This window comes from Microtus pennsylvanicus, chromosome 2 (assembly GCF_037038515.1).
Source record: "Microtus pennsylvanicus isolate mMicPen1 chromosome 2, mMicPen1.hap1, whole genome shotgun sequence".
Classification (NCBI taxonomy): Eukaryota; Metazoa; Chordata; class Mammalia; order Rodentia; family Cricetidae; genus Microtus; species Microtus pennsylvanicus.
Window position 1 is genome coordinate 47,273,431 of NC_134580.1, and position 23,666 is coordinate 47,297,096.

General features: G+C 46.2%; 1 protein-coding gene across 1 annotated transcript in view; it reads left to right on the plus strand.

The window, feature by feature from the left end:
* The first annotated feature begins 2,178 nt into the window (after positions 1–2,178).
* Positions 2,179–23,666, plus strand: part of Fbxo32 (F-box protein 32) — a 38,958-nt gene continuing 17,470 nt past the window's right edge. Inside the window, exons 1-4 of the mRNA XM_075960978.1 lie at positions 2,179–3,098; positions 9,494–9,606; positions 10,554–10,603; positions 11,493–11,585. Of these exons, the coding sequence (XP_075817093.1) occupies positions 2,983–3,098; positions 9,494–9,606; positions 10,554–10,603; positions 11,493–11,585 (372 nt within the window). The 5' untranslated portion in view covers positions 2,179–2,982. The remainder of the gene's footprint in view (positions 3,099–9,493; positions 9,607–10,553; positions 10,604–11,492; positions 11,586–23,666) is intronic.

The following is a 23,666-nucleotide window of genomic DNA, read 5'->3' on the forward strand; positions in this document are numbered from 1 at the left end:
AGGGAACAAAGACGGGAACTTCGAGCACACTGCACAGCAGGTTGGAAAGTGTCCTTTCCAAGTTCCTCCGCTCTAAACCTCTTCCAGGCTGCTTGGCGGTCTCTGCTGCTCCCGGGCGTCCTGTCTGATCTCAGAGTCATTTCTGTAGCTTAGCTTGGTTGAGTCTCCTGCTCATATTTTGACTTCTCTGAGAGTGACTCTCAGCAGTCTTTGTTGCTTACTCTGGCAGGGAGGGGCCTAGTGAACCTGGACAGTTTCAGGGACTTCCTGAAGCTATTTTGAATTATTTACTAACTTGCTTGAAGAGCTTACCTGCAGTGTGGGATGTTTCAGTCTTGGAGGAAACTGTGACACGACACATAGGAAGAAACTGCCCATTTCCTGAGCCTAACCTGGATGGAGAAGGTTTTATCACCCCCATTGGTCCAATGCTAGTGATATATATTCAGGATTTCAACTGTTATTTACATATCACCCAAGGCTTTCTCCACTCCCCTGCAAGGGGCCAGGTCAAGAGTGTGGATATATACCACTATTATAGAGAGGGAAGAAATGGCATTTAAAACCCCAACAACTGTCCTCTCTAAACAGTCCGAAAGGCAGGCATCCCCTGTACCATTGTCTTGAGTAAGTGGAGCCTTTTGCTGTTCACCCAGCAAAGTGTAAGCTGTCTTAGCAAACTTAGAATTCAAATCCTCAGCCTTCCAGACCTTTGTGGCTTCTTCCTGAAAGTAGCCCCCTGCATCTTCAACAGTCATAGCCCTTGTGTTTCCATGCCTGTATCAACTCTCCTCCAAGAAAGCCCAGACCTCATCTCTTAGCCCCATCACTGTTTAACATTTGTTTGGGATCTTCTGTGAGGCTTTTACAAGCCACTTTTACTATCGCCGCACTAATAAATTATTTATGGTGGGAAACCAAAATCAGAAAATCCTGGCTACTTGAAGACAGACTTTATTAAAAACATCTCCTTCCCCCTTGCAACACGGGGCCCACTTAGGTACACTCAGTTCCTCGGCTTTACCCAGCTTCGGTGCACAGAGGAAGAGACACTGCCCATGGCTACAGAGGCAGGGGTGTGGAAGAAGAGTGCAGGAAGCTCATTCTCTAGCAAGGGTTTTTTTTACTGCTCCTGCCTGGTACCACCGTAGGCACCAGATGAATGTAACTTTAGGGGTCTAACTGGTGAGGGTGGTGAATGAAATAGGAAGCCACCCCACTCTGGTGTTCACACAAGAATGGGCTGCGGAGAGGCTGTGGAGATGATTTGGTAGGGAGACGTCTCGGTGAGAAGGTCTTGATGAGCAGTCATAAGGACCTGAGTTCAAATCCCCAGCCCCCATGTTAAAAACAAAACAACGATGCACTATGCTTTTATCCTAGTGCTGGGAGGCAAAACCAGGAGAATCCAGAGGTTCATTCGCCTACCAGTCTAGCCAATAGATGAGTAGGTCTCATCTATAAATAAGACCCAAAGTTATAGAAGATACCTGATACTAACTTCTGGCCTACACACACACACACACACACACACACACACACACACACACACGGATGGGGAACGAGAGGGAGAGAATGGTTATGAGCAGCCAATTCTGGGCCTGGTAGCAAGACACTGGGCTGAGATGTCTCTAGAATAAAAGGGAGTTTCTATTCTGCAGAAAGGGGAAGGTTACCCTGAGTTGAGAAGAAAGTAGACATAAGACCCTGGGTAGTCTTAACCCTTTCTGAGGACCCATCAGCCTTTCACCTGAAAACCACGTTGACACCAGACAGGTCCCACGTGAAACTCAGGAGAGGACTTTATTGCTAGAGGCCAAAAGACACCGGGAACTGAACTGCAGAAAGAGCAAGAGAGGAGGGCTCTAAAGATTCCACGGGATAAACGCGCAGCCCTGGGGCACGACAGCAGGTACAGTGAGTATAGCCAGAGACTTTTTCTGACGCCACGGCACAAGCAGCGTTGTTCTGACCAGGCGCCTCGGTCGCAAGCTCGATGTTCGCTCAGAGTTCCCGGGGTGGGACCCAGGATTGTCTCTGCTCTTTACTTCCACGCCTTGGGGTCCAGACGCTGCAGGTCCTCCCCCTCTTTTCCCCATTTTTTGCCACTGGGGGCGGGGATGGAGGCGGGGAGTCGAGCCTGACAGCCCACGCATCAATGACAGCTTTCAGGCGGAAGGGGTGGGGGCTTGTCCCTCCCCACTCCTGCCGCACCGGGTCCCCTCCTCTTAGCACACCCTGGCGCCTGGAGTTGGTACTGGCAGTCAGAGGTCCAAAGACTGCGCCCCTGCCCTGTCCCTGACATTCTGGCCTCTTCTAGGCTGATCTGCCTAAGAACGTTCCCAAACACCTAGAGAGAGATGGTTCTCAAACCTTGATCTGGCTTCCTAGCTGCATCTGGCTTGTCCGAAAGCCGTGGGGAGGACATAGTGCCGAGTACAGGGCCGGGATCTCGGTGGCAGCAACTGGGAGGAGGGGCAGGGAGGGGGTACAGAGGTGCCAGGGGACCGAGGGACAGCGAGACGTCTGGCCTGACCACGCGGCTTCAAATTTCCATGGGCTCAAGGTTGTGCAACCTCGAGCCTAGCGAGAGCCGCGGGCGCTTCGGAAAACAAGGCTAGCCCATAAACAAAGCCACGTGGCCTCGGGGCCCGGGGGGGCCGGGCTTAGAGCAGGCGGCTCTTCCGGCAACAAAGAGCCGGGGCAGAGGCCCGGGATAAATACTGCGCCCCGGCAGTCGCGCAGCATTCCTGGAGTCAGACACTATAGGAGACCCTTCCCAGCGCCTGCGCCCTCCGCGAGTCCAGGGACCCCCGCGCCCACCCCAGACCAGCAGTCCTCCACACCAGTTCCCCACACTTGTCCCAGTCGCCGCCTGAGTTCACCCAGCATCTTTCCAGCGCGGCGCATCCCCGGGGCCAGCCAGGCCGGTCCCCGGCTATCAATCCATCCTGCCCGTCGGTCGCGTCCGCACTCGGTGCCATGCCGTTCCTTGGGCAGGACTGGCGGTCCCCGGGCCAGAGCTGGGTGAAGACAGCCGATGGCTGGAAGCGCTTCCTGGATGAGAAAAGCGGCAGCTTCGTGAGCGACCTCAGCAGGTGAGGACATTCTCCAACTTCCAGCCCCACAAAACCGACCTTAGCTGATCTGGGGGTGGGAGCGCAGGAGCAAATGAAGGAAGGCAAGCGGGGTTGGGCCAGGATAAAGAGGGGGCCTCCAGTTGAGGAGGCAGGAGTGAGATGCCCGGATTTCTACAAAGGTCGCCAGAACACCAGAGATGGTTAATTCGGTGTTTCTTACTGACCAAGGTCAGTGTCTCCCAGAGAAAAAGATTCCGTACAGAACCCGGGATTCCTCAGTCTGGCAACTTGGGATCATGTCCCTAAACACTTCTTGAACCCAAGCGCACAACTCAGGGACTCTGCCTTTAGACCCCGGAACTGAAGTTACTGCTTTAAGTGGGCGCTAGCGAGTTGGCTGTGTGCCTTTCCCTGCCCTGTGACAGGACCCAAGGAGAACAAGCACGGTAGTCACGAGCCGCCGGATGGTGGATCTAGTCGTGGGCCCTGCCCTGAGTGCACAAAGGCTCTTCCCACACACAATCGACTGCTGAGTGGGCCGAGGGGGAGAAAAAAAAAGAGTAACTGGGAGGGGCAGCCGATGGGCCCTGAGACAGCCGCCTTCCTGGGCAGACTTGCGGAGTGGGTGGTAGCGGTAACGTTTAGGGGCTGAAGGGGGTGGAGGGAGGGATGAAACGCGCACGCACGCACAACGCTCAGCTTCAGGAAGGACCAGGCACTTGCACCTGCTTCCTCCGCGGCCCTTTCCAGTCAGTCTCTGCACAGTGAGCACACTCCCATCCCTAGCGTGCCTGCCAGCTGCAGAAAGACCACCCAGACTTGACGTCTCACCTGAGCTCTGTCGCCTGGTGGAAAATCTGAGGTCAAACGAATGCCTACTCATAAATTACGAGGTTGAGAATCAACCCCCAACCGGAGCAGCTGACCACCTGAGACACCCGAGGCACATGCTAAAAGTGTGTTCAGAGGGGGCTGGTGCAGTTGAGGTCACCCTTGGATGCCTTCCCCTCCCACTAGCCTTTAATTAACACCGACACACACCCCTGCATCCTTAAACGGACTTAACAGAGTTCTGTGAGCTTGCCAGGTCCCACGGAGTGAGGTTTGACGGTTGTTTGAATAGAGGTTTGGCAATTATCAAGAAACTGTTGTATGGGCAGCTTGACCTCCAAGGTCTCCAATTTGATTGTGATTCGTAATGCTTAAATTCCCTTTGTCTCTTAATGAGGTGAAACGACCATTGAACTCAGGGCCTTTCAGGAGAACCCAATATATTAATTAGCCTTTGTGTTTGGTCCTTTGAGGCAGCCCCAGGGGAATTTAGAACACTGTAAAGAAATCTTATTCGCAAAAAAATTACCAACTGTTGTCATCTCACAGCTTTCCAGAGAATGATTTAACAGTTATACCTAGTACTTCTCCCTCAACTAAGGGAGCAGGGAGTAAACCAGAAGCTTTCTCCTCCTTGAAACCATCCACCTTAGGAGCCAGAATTTAATATCTCAGCCCTTGGTTTCTGTATAAAAAGCTCAGCTGCGTCCCAGCCGAGATGCTGCAGGGGCCCAGCCAGCTGCATCACAGTGACTTGCCCCAATAAAACAGGACAGACAGCCTGTTTCAGCAGGTCCAGATCTAAAGTGGAGAGACCGCAGTCCATCTGGATACTCACTCTGTTCTTGCTCTCTCTACGAGATAGACTACAGAAATAGTGACATCCCACTCTTCCTATTGCAAAAGACCTGAAGATTAGATAAACTTGCCCCTGAAGTTTTAAGGAGGCTGGGAGTCTTCCTGACCCCCCTTTCTGGCCTATCACACCTGTGAATTGAAGCTGTCATCATTGTCTCAGCAGTGACTGACACAGTGACCACCTGCAGTCCTCTGCTGAGTCACACTTGAGGACCGATTTGGTCATCTGCCCCTCAGAAGAGCAGCTGGCTGTTTATGGGTATTTTTCCCCCAGCAACCGTAAACAATCCCCTCCTTCCTTAGCTCAAGAGTCTGCCAATTTCTTAAAAGCAGTGGCCTTCTGAGGTCTGACTTTGTGATCTCAAATATCCCACTGTTTCCCGGCTTGGCTTTCCTGTGATGTAAGGTTTGGGCCCTGTGCCTGGCTGCACAGGTGAGCTTGAATGTCCTCTCTTGTTTTCCGAAAACAAAAGGTGGGGCCTTTGTAAGAGAAGGTGAGTAACTGTACACTGAGCTACCAAGGGGCAGACCGCTTCTCTAATTCCATAGGCCATCCTGAGAGTCACTCAGCAGAAGCGAAGAATAAAGGCTGCTTTGGGGGGTTATTGTTTAGTGTGAACCCTGACTTGCCTACGCAGTACACCTGTTCTAGACTCTGCTGGCCATTGTCCCAGTGGTCCAGGGCCCTGTCCTCCAACAGCCAAATGTTACAGTCTCAAAGCGGTCAGATGCCTCCTGAGATCACCAACTTTAGATAAGCTTAAAGCTGGCCCCTTAAATCGTAGGACCGGTAAGCTAAGGGAGGGATGGCAAGTGCAGCAGATGAGAATTTCAAGGAAGGGACATTGTATGAGCTGGAGTGATCCAAGAATGCTTCAAGGAAGTGGTGGCTGAGATGGCCCACACTGCCTCTTCCCCAGCCACCCCTGTCGCACCCCAACCCCAAGATGAGTAATCTCAAGTCTCTTCTCCAAGCCTGGACTTCTGTAGTTAAAAGCCCATTCCAGTGATACAAACTGTGGGTTGCTAAGGCTGGCCCAGGAAGGAGGAAGTTGGTCTTTATGCCTTGAATAAAAATAATAGTAGAGATATTTTTATGAGCACTTGCTCTGAGCAAGGCAGTATTGTAAAAATCTCCGTGCGCTAGCCTGTGTCTCCAAAGCAATCCAGGAAGTAGTCCTTTGAAGTTTGGCAACCTGGATATGACTTTGTGCAAATAAACATCAAAACCTCACTGGCCATAATCAAGACTATAGAACTACTTTGGGTCAGGACATGGTTTTATTAAATGTTTATCTTAGTTACAGATGAAATAAATAAAGATCGTATTTCCTATCCCCGCCTTTATCTGCTGCCAAAATGGTCATGTTTTGGAATCTTTCCACCTTTTCTGCAGTTGCCTTATAGTATTTTCTATGTGTTTGTTGGTAATGTGGGTACTGGGTGGAGGAGGACTTTTTCCTTATTCTTGGCCTATGCCTATAAACTGCAGGGTTAGAAGTAGTTACAAAGTAACAACTCACTTGTTGCATTTGGTGAGGAAGGCAGGCTCCTTGAGATGGTTTTACTTATTTTAAATATGTTTTTATATATGCTGTAATTTACAAACGGTAGTCATTTTGTTGTTAAACATTTGAGTTGTAATTTTCCATTGATTTTGCATTTCCTGGAAATAGACATAACTGAAGTCTCAAAATAGCCACTGAATAGATTATTGCTTAAGAGAAAACATAAGTGAATTCACAGCCTTGCTTCCAAGCCCAGCATCCAGCATTCAAACCCTAATACAAAATGAGATGTACAGGGTTTCCCTGTGGTTAAAACTCCTCTATACTCTGCATCGAGAGAGCATCATCAATGGTGTGAAATTCTTCTCGATTTGGCTTTGGAAATGAGTCACTCCAGCTTAAAGTAGCTCATTGTAGCATCTGTGAAGAAAACCAGTGCTGAATTCCCTCGAAGCCTGTCCATTAGAAAAGGCTAAGATGAGGTGCCATACGTGGTTAAACATTGTAGCGCCTGATTGCTCTCTGTGCCTAAGGAGGAAAGCTGCTGCAGCCTCTTATATGTATGACTTACAAGAAGACAGATAGCTTTGTTTGTTGTTCCCTAGGTATGGAGTTTTTACTGTAGTTTGTAGGGCTGTGGGGCTCTGTGTGTATTTCTTTAAAAATAAGCCTTCCCGTGGTATTTTTGCCCACCGAATGTTCTAGCTTTGTTTTCTGACGCTTTGGGACATCACAAACCACTCAAGTGACTCTCCATCCTTTCTTCTTCCTCGGCTTTGATTGACATTCTTTAGGTCAGCCTCCCAGTCTCAGAGTTCTGGTCTTTGTACCGTTCCTTTCTTCCTTTTGACTGGAAGCAAAACATCACCTCATCAGTGACTCTGTCCCCTGTACCCCTAAGCCATGCAGACAAGACAAACACACACTCTGGAGCTGTACAAAGCCTAACCCAAAACATTCACCCTTGGCTCACTCGGACAAGTGGCTCTGAGAGAGGTCATCTCTGCAACACACATTCTGAAGCCTAAAAATATCCTGTTTCCCTGAATGAAAAAGAGAAGGCGAAAGACATCAGGGAACTCAATAAATGGTTGACTGGTGGCCTGTCAGATTTTTCCCTGCAGGTTCTGAAAGCAGCACAGAGTACCTAGCTGGTGATGTCAGCATTTTAGTAAGCTACTAAGACAAGTTCTACTTATTGAGACAGTAATTGCAATGAAAGAATACTGGACACTTTGTGGCCTTCTTGTCCCTTCTATCATTTACACAAAGCCAGAAATAGAGGAGAACATATATACTTCTATTCATCCCCCAAAAGAGATTTAAATCAAATCACATTTAAAATTCTGCAATTAAAGGACTCTTCATAGCTTAGTGGACATTCACACCAGATTTGAACGGGTGTGAATTATAAATTATATATCCTGCCTGCCTCTTTGGGAGTTGAAAGAAGCAGGGAGCCGGGTAGTGGTGGCACACACCTTTAATCTCAGCACTCAGAAGGCAGAGGCAGGTAGATATGTGAGTTCAAAGTTAGCATGGGATGCAGAGGAAGTTCCAAGACAAGGGGGGCTACACAGGGAAAACCTGCCTCAAAAAAACAAAAACAAAACACAAAAGAGGCAGGAAACCCATCTTCTTGTTTAATTTTAGTATTTCTTCCCCATCATTCTTGCATAAAGTATTCAGAGATTTTCCTTAAATTGTGAAACAGTCCCCCTTACTCCCATGACACCTCAGCCTGCTGAAGAAATTAGGCACCTGGCCAAATATGGACCTACCCACCCTTTAGTGACCTATGAATTGGATAAGTGTGTTTGATGTCTTTTCAGCCCCTCTAAGTTATGAATTATGCATTTTTCCTAGTTTCTGTTAGGACCCAACACTTTAACCTTTCATGCATTTTTCCTAGTTTCTGTTAGGATACTTTAACCATTCAGCCTGAGGCCTAGAAACCCAAACAATGAGCATTGTATGCAAAATAACTGCTGGAAGGGGAGTTTGAAGCTCAGATTTTTGTAATAGTGATCATGTTTTTTTAAAGGCAGCACAGGAACACACTAGTTAAAGGCGCTTGGTTATACGTTAAATGAATGACTTGCATAATATGTGATTTATAGCCCAATAAAACTGTTTATAAAGAGAAGGGCAGGATGTGATAGCACATGCCTGCGGTCCCAGCGTTCTGTACACCAAGTACTCAGGAGGCTGAGACAGAGGAACGGTGCGTTCAAAACCAGCCTGTACTGCATAGTTATTCAAGGGCAGCCTGAACTACACGGTAAAATCTTGTCTTAAAAAGAAGAGAAAGGCCCAGTTCTTGGGAGGCAGAGGCAAGAGGATCTCACTCTATGACTCTGAGGCCAACCTGGACTACAGAGTGAGCTCCAAGACAGCCAGGACTGTTTCACAGAGAAACCCTGCCTCGAAAAACAAAACGAAAAAAGATAATGGGCATGGTGGCCCACACTTTTAATCACAGCACTGGGGAGACAGAGACTGGTGGAACTATAGGAGTTTGAGGTCAGCCTGATTTACATAGTGAGACCCTGTCTCAGAAAGAGAGAAGGGATTGAGGATTGGAGACGATGAGAAGGAGGGAGGATGGTGGAAAGGGAAGGAATGCTCTGCCTCTTGCAAAGGCCTGCATTGTCCGACACAATGATACTAGCCATCTCCCTCCCCTGTTCAGCACTTTTGTTGAAAGTGATACTGTAACATGCTGCGTCACTCTTAAAGAGTGTAGTGTTCTGTATCAAATTATAATGGAAGGCCCTGTTAGGGAATTCAAAAGAAACACATGCCCCCATCCCTGCCTTCCGCATGGAGATGCTGATATTTTTACTAAAAGAAGTCTGTGCTTGTGCCTGTGTGGCGATGGTTCTCAACCTGTGGGTCACAACCCCTTTGGGGTCGAAGGACCCTTTCCCAGGGGTCGCATGTCAAATGTTTACATTACAATTCATAGCAGTAGTAAAATTACAGTTATGAAGAAGCAACGAGATAATTTTATGGGTAGGGTGTCTCCACAGCATGAGAAACTGTATTAAAAGGTCCCGGCATTAGAAAGGTTGAGAACCACTGCTGTATGGACCCTTTTCTTTCTGTGATTTTATGGCTTTGTTTTGTCTGGGAAGCATGTGTTGGTGTGTTTTATAATCCAGTAAGTTATCTGTGGAAGTATAGCTATTCCATCCCTCTTCTCCTCCCTTACAGTTACTGCAGCAAGGATGTGTACAATAAGGAGAATCTTTTCAACAGCCTGAATTATGATGTTGCAGCCAAGAAGAGAAAGAAGGACATACTGAACAGCAAAACCAAAACTCAGTGTAAGCCATTTGTTTTGCATATAAGAAGAAAGGTGTCTGGGGACATAGCTCAGTTGGTAGGGTGCCTGCCTCGGATGCACAGAGTCCTGGGTTCAGTCCCTTAGGGCTGGGTGAAGGCCAGCCCAGCAGCAGGATCAGAAGTTTCAGGCCACCATCTTTGCTACATAACAAATCCAAAGCTAGCCTGGGGCCCCTTGAGACCCTGTGCCCAAAGAAAAGAAAAGGCTATTGGAAGATTCTTATGAATGGTTCTCAACAACCACATTAGCACCTCTCATATTCGAGAGCTCCCTTGATGCTTTCTCTATCGCTAGTTGAGGTTTCTGGGATCTTTGCTTCTACAAACTCAACTGTGTGTCTCACAAGCGAAATTAGCATATTCTTTACTGTTCAAAAGTCCTTGCCGGTTGAGCATATCCCTGCTTGTCACTTGCCTTTGACATTGGTAAGATAGCAGCTGCAGGACAGGGCTACAGCAGAATCCATTCCAGCAGCGCTTTGATTTTTCAGCTGGGTTTTGAGGCTTTGAAAATAGGATTGCGAGGCTAAGGATGTAGCTCCGTGCTTGCCTTGCAGCGCAAAGGCCTGGATTCATCCTCAGTACCCAGTGAGCTGCGCATCGTGGGTCTCAGGAGGTTGAAAAGTTTGAGGCCAATGTGGGATGCATAGACTCTGTCTCAAAATGAAATAAATAAAAGGGCAAAAGAGGAAAATGGGTATGACCCTCTTGCATAAATCTGAAGTCACATGGTCTAGATACTTATGCGTTGGCAGAGGATATAAGGCTCTGTTACAATTGAACATTTTCAGCCTCTTAGACTGTTGAAGTCTTTTTTGTCAAAACATTTTAAACTTTGGGATAAATAAAAAAAAAGAGCCATATTTAAAATCTTAGGCCTGCTACAGATTGTTCAGATATGTTTCTGTTTCGTTTTTGGCCTCTATAGATTTCCATCAAGAAAAATGGATCTATGTTCACAAAGGAAGTACTAAAGAGGTGAGTACCCACCTGCTTACTAAGGCACCATGCTTAGTAATGCTGCACCCTCCTAAGAGAGCAACTGGGCAAAGCCAGTCCTTTATGTCTAACAGGAGGTGGGAAAGGGATCAGCTTTCTGGGGGAGGGGAGGCGTTCTTCATACCTAGTTAGCAATTAGGTTTGAGAGGCCTAACCATTCAGTCCAACAGGTGTTTTCAGAGCCTGCTCTTTGCGCTGTAGGTCCCTATACTAGCCGTCTTCTGTGGCACTGGAGAAAACAGGCAGTTTGCTCACTGGAACATGGGACAGTGTGATAGGTGACAGCATTCCTATTTCTTTCAGGGACCTTGGAAAACACCCCGTTTCTCTTATGGCATCAGCCCCAGAGAGGGTGGATCAGGGACAAACCCAAATCACCCAGGAACTTAGGACAGAGTGAGATGATATGCCAGAACTCTGTATTCCCGATTCTCTGTGCATAAATACTAAGTGTCCAGAACTTGATTTCTTCCTTACAAAGCAAAGTACACCAGTGGGTGCAGGGTGATATCACCATGGGGGCAGGGAGAACCAATCGCTTCTCAGTATGAGAGATACTGTCATAGTCCCAGGTGGCATATCCTCCGTTCCCAGTGATACGCTGTGCGTTAGCACTCCCAGACTAGCATAGGTAGAGAGCTAGGGTGGTACTAGTCTAGAAAAGAGATAGTCCACAGGTGAGTCTCCAGCTGAAGTAGATGTAGGCTGCACCATCCAACTGTGTCTCCAGGAATTTGGATGCAGAAGGGAAGGCAAAACCCAGTCCTCTAGATGGCAGCCGGAGGGTTCAGTAGAGTCCCTCCGGAGGGCACTGCAGAATGGCCTGTGCATGGCAGGAGTAATGTGTCTCTGTCTCGCTCACATGCAGCGCCATGGGTACTGCACTCTGGGGGAGGCTTTCAACAGACTGGACTTCTCAACTGCCATCCTGGATTCCAGAAGATTCAACTATGTAGTAAGGGTAAGTCTCAAAAGCCCCAGATAATCCAGACTCTTGATTTGAATTGTTAACATTCAGATTGGCTGGCTGGGTGGTGGTGACGCCTGCCTTTAATCCCGCACTCGGGAGGCACAGGCAGGTAGATCTCTGAGTTCAAGGCTAGCCTGGTCTACAGAGTGAGTTCCAAGACAGCCAGTGATACATAGAGAAACCCTGTCTCGAAAAACCAAAACCAAAGCCACACAAAAACATTCATGTGGTCCTAGTTTTGAGGGAGAGGAGGTGGAGGGAGGGAGAAAGAGAGAGGGAGAGAAAGGAAGAGAGATTTTCATGACGCTGAGGGTTGGGGCAAGCAGAAAACAACTCTTTGCAACATGGCTTCCCCAACCCCCAGTACTTGAGGGTGTAGATGGTAGCTGTGGTGTTGTTTCTGAGATGGACCCCCGCTCAGACATGCAGTGCCATAATCCCTCAGTGAATCTGTAAGTCAGTCCATCACCCTAAGTGAAAATGGTATGGTCCTCCCATACCTCCTCCCTGTCTAAATGGGAGTGTGGAGCAGGCAGCAACAGCAGAGAAGGAGGGTTTCTCAGGAAATAAGCCCCAAATTAGGCTTGTGCAAAAACCTGATTGTTCCGCACTCTTGCTTCAGCTGACTCGGGGTCACATCAAGGCCTGCTTTACTGAGGCTACACAATGGTTGGGCTCAGAGCCCCTCAGTGTGGCCTTCCCAGACCTCCCATCCCATACTGAGTCTGACATTGTCCTTGGGGTCTGTTGATTTCTATTTTAAACCCTATTTTGAAAAAAGGTTAATATTAGCAAATTGTTAATAATGAAGGAAGTAGCACTAGTGAGCCTAACATGACTTGGAAGTTGTTGAGTCTGGGTGATTGTTTTACATGCACACGTGCACGCACCACACACTTCCTTGTGCATTTTTTGTTGATGGTTCACCCCGGGAAGAAGCAGCTGTTTAGGTTTGGGGCTGTGTAGTTGGAGGGAATTTCCACCTGTGGGTGTTACTTGGTTAAGCGTTTGTTTTCTTTTTCTGGGTTCTCAGTGCCCATCACACGGTCAGATGACAGCAGAAGCTCAGCCAGGGTGATGACACGCAAGCCCCCTTGAGGCCTGGTCCATTCACCTGTCATCTGGGGAGATGCAGGCAGGCTGTGCAGAATGACTTGGCAAAAGCCCAGGCCTTCAAGCAGGTTGGAAGGCCTGAGCTGAGCCCATGACACATGAGCAGTTCTGTTCTCTCTCTGGCTGAGCCCTTCTTCAGGCCAAGAGGGATAAAAATAAGATCCCTTCTTGGGTAAAATGTTCCTGTCATTCTGCATGACTCTGCTGGTTTTAGAGAGGTCACCTAGTCCTCACAATGCCTACAGACTAGTCTGGCTGGTTGGAATTAGTCCCAGGGAGATCTGGAAACTTCTGTAGCTAAGAATATGAATAGTTTCCATCATCTGTGTTAGAGGAGACACTCAGATCTGATTACGTGTTACAAATCGATCATCAAAATGATCTGGTTTTAAATGGCGTTCCTTCCCCCCTAATTTTCTTTTCAAAGGAAATAAAGCACAGGGCCCAGATTATAACACAGCTGCAGACATTTTTTTACCTTTAATCTTTTCGGTGTTCCTATGAAATGTAGGTGCTTGGATTATTTCCGTGTAAACAAACGGTATGCCCAGGTGACCGATTTATCTGAGGTCACAGGACTGTGGAAGGAACCTAATGCAGATTTGAAAACTGCATGTCTTAAGAGCTCATGCTTGTGTCTGCTTCTCTGGCTTCTTTGTAAGCAAGGGCTTAATGTAAATGGCCTGAAAGCCAGGCTCCACTCCGTGTCCTCTTCCATAAAAGGGGTGTCTCTGGTTTAAGAGGGAAAGTGTGGAGACATGGTGATATTTTTGCATAGGGGTGAATTCTGCAGATGAGAGCCAGCTATGAAGACTCAGCCACTAATATTTAATACTAATTTAATATTAATTGTTCATATTAATTACTAAAAATGATTAATTATTTAAATTTATTATTGACATTAATTATGATTAATATTATTACATTAATATTGATTAATTAATGGTTACCTGCTTATCAAGACAACTGTTGAGTCCCTATAAAAAAAAGAGTTGGAGATTGGTAGCCAGAAATAGTAGCTTACTGCCTGGACACCAAGGCCACAGAGTGCAGCAAATCTCAGCATTGGTTGCACGTAGTCACTTAAGAAGCCGGTAGGTATGGGTCACCTGTCCCAAGAGCTTCTGAGTTATTAATTGCAGGTTATGTGCAGGTATTGGCATTTTAAGAATGTCTGCTAGGGAAAGCCCAGTGAGTTTTAGAGTCTGAAGACTAATTCAGGAATTTATTTAGGGCCCAAATGTTGTACTTTACATAATGAACGTTAAGAAACAACAACAACAATACCCTTTTCCTTTATTATTTATTTATTTAGTATATGTATGTGGAGGTCAGAGGACGGCTTTCAAGCCTTGGTTTTTCCTTTCCACTGTGGGTTCCAGGGAAGAAAATGAAGTCATAGGGCTCAGTTAGGAGCCTTTACCCTTTAAGCCATCTTGTCAGCCCAAGAGCCACTTTTAAAAATATGGTGCCTCTGACAGGAGAAGGAAATAATAAAAAAACCTCAAAAACTTTTTTTTTTAAAATATGTTTGCTTTGATTCTGCATAATAAACTTTTAAACAAAATGCACAGCATCCAATTCTGGCTATGACTCCTGGCGTGTGTGTACTGTGGGCCACCTGTAATGTATGATGGGGAGGAGGGAGCCCCTCCCACTTTCCAGCTCAGGGTCCAAGCCCTATTAACTCTGATACCTTCTATAAATCATTGCTTTGCTCCTCTAAACTGTGGAGCTGTGGGGATTATGCCTGAATCAGGGTATCTCTGTGAGAATGGAGAAATGCAGTGTGAAGAAAAAGATAAAGGGTATGGGAATGTTGCCTGTGAGTTTCTGTGCTCTTCATATGTGCAGCCATCTTTCCTGAGTGGTTAAGGTGGGGAGTCTGGTTTTGCAGATGAAATACAATTAAAGATTTGTGTATCTGCAGTAAGACTTCTGAGGTGCTGAGAATGACTGAACATTTTAAAAGCTCCTTCCTCTGCAGTGAGGCTTGATGTTAGTAAACACCAACAGTTACCTAGCAACCCCTTTCCTCAGTGAGTCACTGAAGATGACTGCGTTATTAGGAATGGGAGGCGACTCACCAGGTAAAGGCATTTGCCACAGAAACCTGATAAGTGGAATTCAGTTGCCTGGACCCACATGACGGAAGGAGAGACTGAATCTGTGATCGTTCTTTGATCTCTATAAGTACAGTATGGTAAGCATCACCATATCAGTTCACACACACACACAATCACACACCACTATAAATGTTTTTTTAAAAAAAAAAGTTTAAAGAGATGAGAGAGACCCTGCCTCAAAGCCAGATGGAAGGAGAGAAAAGTTGTCCTGTACCCTCCATACATTTGCAGTGACATATGTGTACACACACATCACATACACACAAAAGAAAAAATAAAGCCGGCGGTGGTGGTGCATGCCTTTAATCCCAGCACTGGGGAGGCAGAGGCAGGCCGATCTCTGTAGTTCAAGGCCACCCTGGTCTACAAGAGCTGGTTCTAGGACAGGCTCCAAAAGCTACAGAGAAACCCTGTCTTGAAAAACCTAAATAATAAATGCTTTTAAAGCAAGATTTTATATATATATATATATATATATATATATATATATATATATATATATATAACAGAACTGTCTCCAAGGCAGTTCATTATTCAAGCAGGGAAAAAAATCTGCATTATTGGGATAAAACAGAATTAAGTTAAAACTTTGTAGCACCAATAAAACATGGTCTAAGGCTGCAGATATGGCTCCATGGTAGGGCACTTGCCTAATGTATGTAATACCCTGGGTTCTAGCCCCAGCACTGAAAAGAGGTTTTCTGTATACACATGTATGTATATTGTGTGTATTCATATTTATGTGAAGTAAATATGTAAGAGTGATAAGCGGTAAATAGACGTGGCGTCATCTGAGGGCAACGGCAGGAGCAGGACAAGCTCCTTGGGCCAGTCTGGTCTCCCACTTGTGTGTGTATGCACCACAAGCCAAGAATGATTTGTATATTTTTCAAATATTTTATAAATTAAAGAAATATGATAATGCCGGGCGGTGGTGGCACACACATTTAATCCCAACACTCGGGAGGCAGAGACAAGTGAATCTCTGTGAGTTCAAGGCCAGCCTGGTCTACAGAACAAGTTCCAGGACTGGCTCCATAGCTACTAAGAAACCCTGTTTTGACAAACCAAAAGGAAGGAAGGACAGAAGAACTATAATAATTAATAAGACCTTAAAATTATGCACAACCCGAATATCAGTGTCCATGCAGTTTTACTGGGGCCAGCTGTGCACATTCGTTACGTGCTGTCTATGGCTCTTCCTGTGCTAAGTAGAAACTGGATTCACAGTTGAGTGACAGTTCTTGTGGCCGGCAAGCCTTTAAACCTCTAATGTCCCATCTAATTTGTGATTTGGGAAATATGTGCTGCAGTCCCCTGAGCTATATCACCATAATCCAGAGTTACAGCTTGTCTGATGAGGTGCTAGCTTGTAGAGGAGATGACCTATGAAGAATAGATAGATAGTATAGAGGAGGTAGTGTAAGTCTCAGGAGTGGGATCGTGTGAGCAGCTTATCCAGTAAAGACTACCAGGGAGGAGAAAGTGGGCTTTGAACAGGTCTTGAGGCGCAGGAAAACTCAATGAGACTAGAGAAGGCAGGCAGGGCTCATGTCTATCCGAGATCATTGACTAGACTGTTCAGTCTGGATGAAGCACCTGAGTGTGCCTCAGCATCCAGGGCCAGGTGAGGCTGTTGCCATGCACAGTTTTCATGTGATCTTGGGCAAACGTCTGTCATTCCCCCTGTAAAATGGTCATAGACATCCCACTCTCTCAAAGATGTAGCTAACAGCAAATGAGATAATGTGGGAATTATTTGTGCCAAAGAGATGGATGAGCATTGGTGATGATGGTTCGGTTAGCTATGCCTAAACAAGAAAGCAGACTCAAGAAGAGTCTTTAAGTGTGAGGCTTCTTCATGTGACGTCATCTGGTAGACAGGAGGGATCCATGGGGGGGGAAAAGGCAAGGAATAGAAAATGCTGGAAAAGCATTATTTTAATAAGTCATAATTTGTGACAACTTTAGACATTAAATCAGTTACCGGTCATCTCTTTGCAGTTCACTGATCCAAACCCTGTCTTTTCTTCTTTAAAAACCATCAGGCTGTTCAGTGGGCAGAAGTAATGAACTCTTTTTGAAGATGAGAAAGCAAAGGTCAGGGAATCGAGTGATTTGTTCCAGGTTGCCTAGCCAAGAAGGGGGGATCTAAACCTGGTCCTCTGTCCTATGGTCCTTTACTCAGAGCCCTCCACCATAGGCTCAAATGGAGACATGTAGAATGGGATCTCCTTTCTTTTATTGTGTGTGTGCGTGTGTGTGATATGTGTGGTGTGTGCAGGTGAGTGCAGGCCTACACCTGCTGCAATACATGCGTGGAGGTCACAGGATAACTTTTGGGCATCCATCCTCTCCTTCCATGGTAGGTTCCAGAGACTGAACTCAGGTCATGAGGCTTGTGCGCAGCGAGCATCTTTACTTGTTGCACCATCATGCTGCCCTCTGCCTTCTTTTATATCACATAACTATTTGCCTGCACATGGACACATAGTCACGGGAAAAGACCGTGATGCCAGGATAACTTTGACCATCGTTCTGAGTTCTTCTATGGGACCAGCCACCTGGTAACTATAGAGCTGCAATTATCAGCCCAGGAAGTCCATACGGGACTTATTTAACCCTGATTGAGTTAAACTGGCCCCTGTGTGCCAGTGAGGCGGGAAGGACAAAGAAAGCCTATAGCCCTATTCTCTTGTGTCCTTCTGCCGCAAAGAACATCACAACCTCAAGGCACATTCTTATTTTTTTTTTACCACACTACCACCCTAAGTCTATTTGAATATTTCTACAAGTTGCTGCATTCCTACAACCCCTAAAAAGCATTTCCAAAAACATGTTTTAGTTTAAGTTGATGGGTGGTTTGGCAAACAAAAGACCAAGTATGACCCAATGAGTCAAATTTAAACCCAGTACTGAAATTAGGGCATGCGGATGCCAAGCCCCAGTGGGTTGTGATATGCATAATTGCCTGGCTCCTCGTGCAGGTTCCTCAGCCACAGTAACCTTGGTTTAATTTGGTGCCTCACACACTTGGTGGCCTTCCTGAGATGGAGGGTGGCCTCAGCCATCAGGGCCTGGAAACTAGTGGTGTCTGAAATAGAGGGAAGGAGACCAGCAACAGCAGTGGCGTGGCCCTATCTTGAAATGGCTCTCAGAAATTATCTGAATTGCCGTGTTTCCATATTTTCTAACTGACTTTTCTTGTCCCGTTTTAGAAATTCCTGAGTCAAAACATGCTTTTTTGTATGAGCATCTAAATGCATGCTAACATAGATCTTAGAAATATTTTTTTTTTTTGCTGAAATCCACCTTGGATTCAGGCTGAGTCCGAACTTACTACACAGTGAACAGTTGAACTGAGTTTTAAATACAAATTTAGTGCCCATCCAAGAAGGATGCTCATGAAGGTACTGATACTACCCTGTGACACAGATACTTAAAGGCCTCCCGATTCCGTAAAAGGTCTCCCATGTCAAGGAGGAAAGAGTTCACATCAACTTCCTGCTATATCCTGTACATGGCAAATGGCTTCAAGTAAGTACTTTTGGAGCCATAAATTGAACCCATATACCAATGTGCCTTAGCCAGTTGAGAATTGTGGGGGACCTACCCTCTGCTGCCGGGTACATTTGGCCCTGACAAAATCAAAGCATACCTATGTAAGCAGTCATTGGATATGGCTTCTTGAAAAGCAGAACCTGAGATGCTTCCTTCCTGGTTGGCCAGGATTTGGCCAGAGAAGGCTTGCGGGAACAAATTGTGTGTGGGGGGGGGGGGGGACCTAGAGATGGAAAGGGACAGAAGTGAAGGGGGATGATGATGGATTGAGATGGAGGATGATGCCACCTTCAGCTTCATAGAACCATAGGGAGAGGTGGGTCATTCTGGGGTAGACAAGGCCATGCTGGAAGAGCTGGGGCGCTCAGTTTAAACAATGTCACTGAGGAAGCCATGGTCGCTCAGACCTATACAGCAGGAGTCAGGGACCCTTTGTAAGTTGCCGAGTAACTAGGATAGATGAAAGATGGAGAGACAAGTTTCTCTTGGCTGAGGATACAATTAATTCATATAAACTTGGCCCGCCTCGTTATTTTAACTCTCTTAGTTCAAGGGCTGTTTCACTGGGAAATAATATTTACCCAATCTTGACATGCCCAGAGATGATTAATGGGTGTGAAATTTTTCCTCTCACAACCTGCCAGTGTTCAAGCTCAAAGTCAGGACAGAACTCTCCAGCTTTGTGATCTGTATTATCCACTGAATAAATAAGGATCCGGGAAGGTACACAGCACTCAGTGCAGGCCGCACTGCTGCCTAATGTCACTGAAGGCTGATTACAGTGGGCACCCAGCTTGGGTCCTGAGCTCGTGAGACGTAGCCTAGGCTGCTTGAGGCTGGAACTCTTCTCTGCTTTTGATCATGCCAGCAGATTTTCCAAGCAAGTTATGGAAAGCCTCTTCCTAAGAGATGGAAGAATCTGGACACAAATCTATCCTTTTCTGATACTGTTTGCTTGCTTGCTTGTTTGTTGGAGACAAGGTCTCTGTGTTGGCCAGGCTGGCCTTGAACTCACAGAGATCCAGCTGTTTCAATCTCCCAGGTGCTGGGATTAAGGCATGCACCACCACACACAACCAAGACACAAATATATTCTTATATAGTACTAACAATATCTCTCATGAGAAAGAATATACATGGTCAGCCTCTCTATTCGTTGACCTTGAAACTGACAGGAAGGGGAATCTGCTATTTTTAGCAATACTCCTGAAGGCTTGATTATCCGTATCTCTGTAGAGGACAGGCTGCCTGCCCTTGATGGAGGGTTTGAGATGCTTTTCCTGGTAGGTAACTTCCTCCTAAGCCCCTTGTGCCACTCCAGGGGGCCCCACTCTGAGACCACATGAACTCCAACCTGAACGTTCAGACAGTCTAGAATCATGTCATTTATCTATCATGAAGCGTCTTCTCCCAGCATTAGGGCATTCGAGTCACCTATTTCCAGATCACTTCCAGAAGTAATATTCTTTGATTCTCAGAGACGAATGTAGAAAAACCCAGTATGTGGGGGGCAACTGGCATGTACTAAGCAGGGGCGAGGTAGCAAACCAGGGTCCCTCTAGGGTTTGGAGGCAGACCTTCTCATTGGTCAGGCACAAAGTGTGTGAAGGCCAGTGAAACTGTGTATAGAGGAAGAGTGAGGGGTCAGGAAAGTAAGATGGCAGAGGAGGTTGGTGTTTATGTAAGATGTCAGGCGTGATCACCCAAGCAACATCTGAAGTAAGGCCTGAGGGTTGAGATGGGGCCACGCTTGTAAAAATGTAGCAGAGCCGGAGCCCCACAAGTAGGATTGAACTTAACCTGTGCAGCGAATGCAGTTGGATGTAGAGCAGGGACAGAACGAGTTTGGGGCCACTATGCAAAAGGAGGCTGGAGACGGACAGGGAGGACCTTGTCACTTGTGAAAAGGAGCTTGGAGGTTTTCCTAAATGCAGAGGGAAGTCATCTGAGGACTTTGAGTGGGGGAATTGCATGATATATATATATATATATATATATATATATATATATATATATATATATATATATATACCGGGCTAGCAAGATAGTTCAGCTGCTAAAGACACTTGCCACCAAGCCTGATGGTGACCTGAATTCAGTTCCAGAGCCCACATAAAGGTGAAAGTGGAGAACTGAACCAACTCCCACAAGTTTTTCTTTAAAATCCATTGCAGTGTTCTTTGATGTCCATTCACACGCAGTGGTACACACACACACACACACACACGTAATATATACATTAATGCTAATAAATTTACATATAAGTGCTATGCTAGGATGAATTGCAGAGGAGACCTGTCTTCGAGTAAAGGATGATGGGAGGGAAATTGCTTTCGCCCAGCGGTTCTCCAAACATCACGTCAGGCTGCGGTTGATACCCGCTCTGAGATTTGCTACCGAGCTCTGCTTGGCCACTCGATTTTTCTCCAACTCATCATCTCCAAACCTAGCATGGGTTTGAGGCTGAATGGCAGGATGTGGTTTGGGCATGTGGTGGCCACCCCCTCCCTCCAGTAGCGAAGCTTCGCTCTTTGCCTGCACGGCGAGTCCCCACACAGTGGCACATCCCCACACTGCCCACTCACTCACAGTGACACCGTGGCATTCAGGAGCAGCCCACAGCTTGATGCCCTGTTCCCCGTCACCTTCTGCCGATCTTTCAACCCAACCACAAATTGCTGGCACCTGAACTAAAATTTGCCCAGCAGAAAACAGTTCCTTTCCAACAAGATATTTTCCTCTACTCTCCACTTCTCTTGTGGCTAAGGGCAAATGAGCCAGTTGGCTCCATCATCTGGTAAACAAATTTCAGGATACAAACCCACTCTCTGGGGCAAACAGCTTTCTTAACAACAAGAAACGATAGATTCGTCACCCTCATTGTTGGTGCCACATAACACTGTCTGCTGGTTCTTGGCAGTAGAGTTGTATGGATGTAAGAGGTTGACCCTAAGCCGTGGCCTCTTTCTAGCTGTGTGGGGGGGCATTATTTCACTTCAGCATGGAAGCTGACCGCCAATCATAGCACACTATTGATAGGAAATTTCTGGATTCTTTCCCCAGACAATAACAAGTCATGATATTGCTACAATTGTTAGAATAAAATTTGAGGGTGGCCAGTGGTGGCGCAGGCTTTTAATCCCAGCACTCGGGAGGCAGAGGCAGGAGGATCTCTGTGAGTTCGAGGCCAGCCTGGTCTACAAAGCGAGTTTTAGGAAAGGCTCCAAAGCTACCGAATAAATAAATATATAGAATAAAATCTTGCTCTGCATACCAATACCAAATTATTTGTTATCCTTCACAGTGGGGTCCTGAATGCCACAAAAATAGGTGTTTTCTGATAAACGTATCTGGACTTAAGTATTGACTCCCCAATTTACTACTGCTGCTTGACAGCTCTGAGCCTTAGCATCTTTCTTTGTCACATGGGGAACTTAACCTCTTTGTAGTGAAAACCGAGACCATGCAGGTAAGCTGTGTGGCACCATCTCTGCATACCATAAATATCCATTGTTGTTAGCAAAGTTTGACTTCGTGGTGGAATCGCCTGTGCATGTCATGAACTGTGTCAACAGAGCTGTGAAGTGCACCACAGATAAAGATATCAGAGGAATACTGAGATCAGAAAGCTTTTAGTTGACAACACGTACAATTGACACACAGAGTCCTTAAACAAGCTGTGCGTTTACCCTGCTAGTTCGCTATTTTTTTCCTGGCAATAATTTTATCTAGCTGTCTTTTCTGTATTATGATGAAAAGCTAATGATAATAAGCTACTAAGTAGCCATGTGGTGATGGCACATGCCTTTAATCCCAGCACTCGGGAGGCAGAGGCAGGCCTGAGTTTGAGGTCAGCCTGGTCTACAGAGCAAGTTCCAGGACAGTCAAGGCTATACAGTGAAACCCTCTCTTTAAATAATAATAAGCTACTAAGTATATTTTCCTGGCATATTGTGAGTGTTTAATGAACTATTTGTTCTTCAAAACAATTCTAAAATAGGTTCTGGCATACAAAACAGTTTGACCCTGGGACCTTCACTTAGAATCTCTATGATGTGTACCAGAAGTAATGGCAGGGGGGGCTGGAGAGATGGCTCAGTGGTTAAGAGCATTGCCTGCTCTTCCAAAGGTTGAGTTCAATTCCCAGCAACCACATGGTGGCTTACAACAATCTGTAATGAGGTTTGGTGCCCTCTTCTGGCCTGCAGACACACACATATACAGAATACTATATACATAATAAATAATTTTTAAAAAAAGAAGTAATGGTAGGACTCCATCTAGCTCTTCACTAGTTTTTCTAAATAAAGTTTTGTTGATATACGCATGGTACACGTTGATTTTACATAGTGTCTATGGTTACTTGTGTTACAGTTGCAGGGCATTTTTAGTATAAAGACTGAATGACCCACCAGCCTTAAAACAGTTACTATTTCAGTCACTACTGGGGGGCCAGGCATGGTGGTGCACGACTTTAATTCCAGCATTCGAGAGGTAGAAGCAGGTAGATTTTCATGAGTTCAAGGCCTGCCAGGGCTGTGACACGGAGAAGCCCTTGTCTAAAAATACCAAAAGCAAAAAAAGTTTGGTCCTTTACAAAAGTCTGCCTACTCCTTAAGACTAGAATTGGGGAAAAGAGCTTTCTTAGTGGTAGTAACACTTTATGTTTGGTACTCACAGTAAGTTTTTGTTTTTATCTCATTTGATTCTCGTAGCAATCCCATGGGTCATCTTTTGCTGGTGTTTTGTTTCCCCCGTACATAGTCTTTTTGTTGACATGACTAGACATAAACTCCGTGTGTCCGGGGGGTCACGTGTTTGTCATCCTTCCCTGTCATCTGTCTCAGTGCTAGGACAGAGCGGACACAGAGATTCTTACTAAATGAATGACAGTTATAAAGGTCACCTGGATCAAGAATCCGGTTCTCCTGTTCCAGGGCTCCGCAGCTGCCTAGCAATCACAACAGGGACTTTCCCTGCAGCTAGGGTGAGAGAAGAGTTGACTGACCTGCTGTCAGTTGACAGAATTGGCTGCTCTGTCCCTCCCCCTCCCCAGTTAAGGAAAATACTACCAGCCAGCCCAAAGAGCTTTTTGCTTCCCCTCAATGCACACTCTGCAGGGGTTTCCTAGATGCACAGTCAGGGCCTGCTGCAGAGGAGGTTTTTTTATTATTATTATTTATTTATGTTTCTTTGTGACCAGTGCCTTTTTTAGTCAGGTTAATACTGACACTCTGGTGAGCTGGGGGTCACATGGCACCTGTTTTGGATG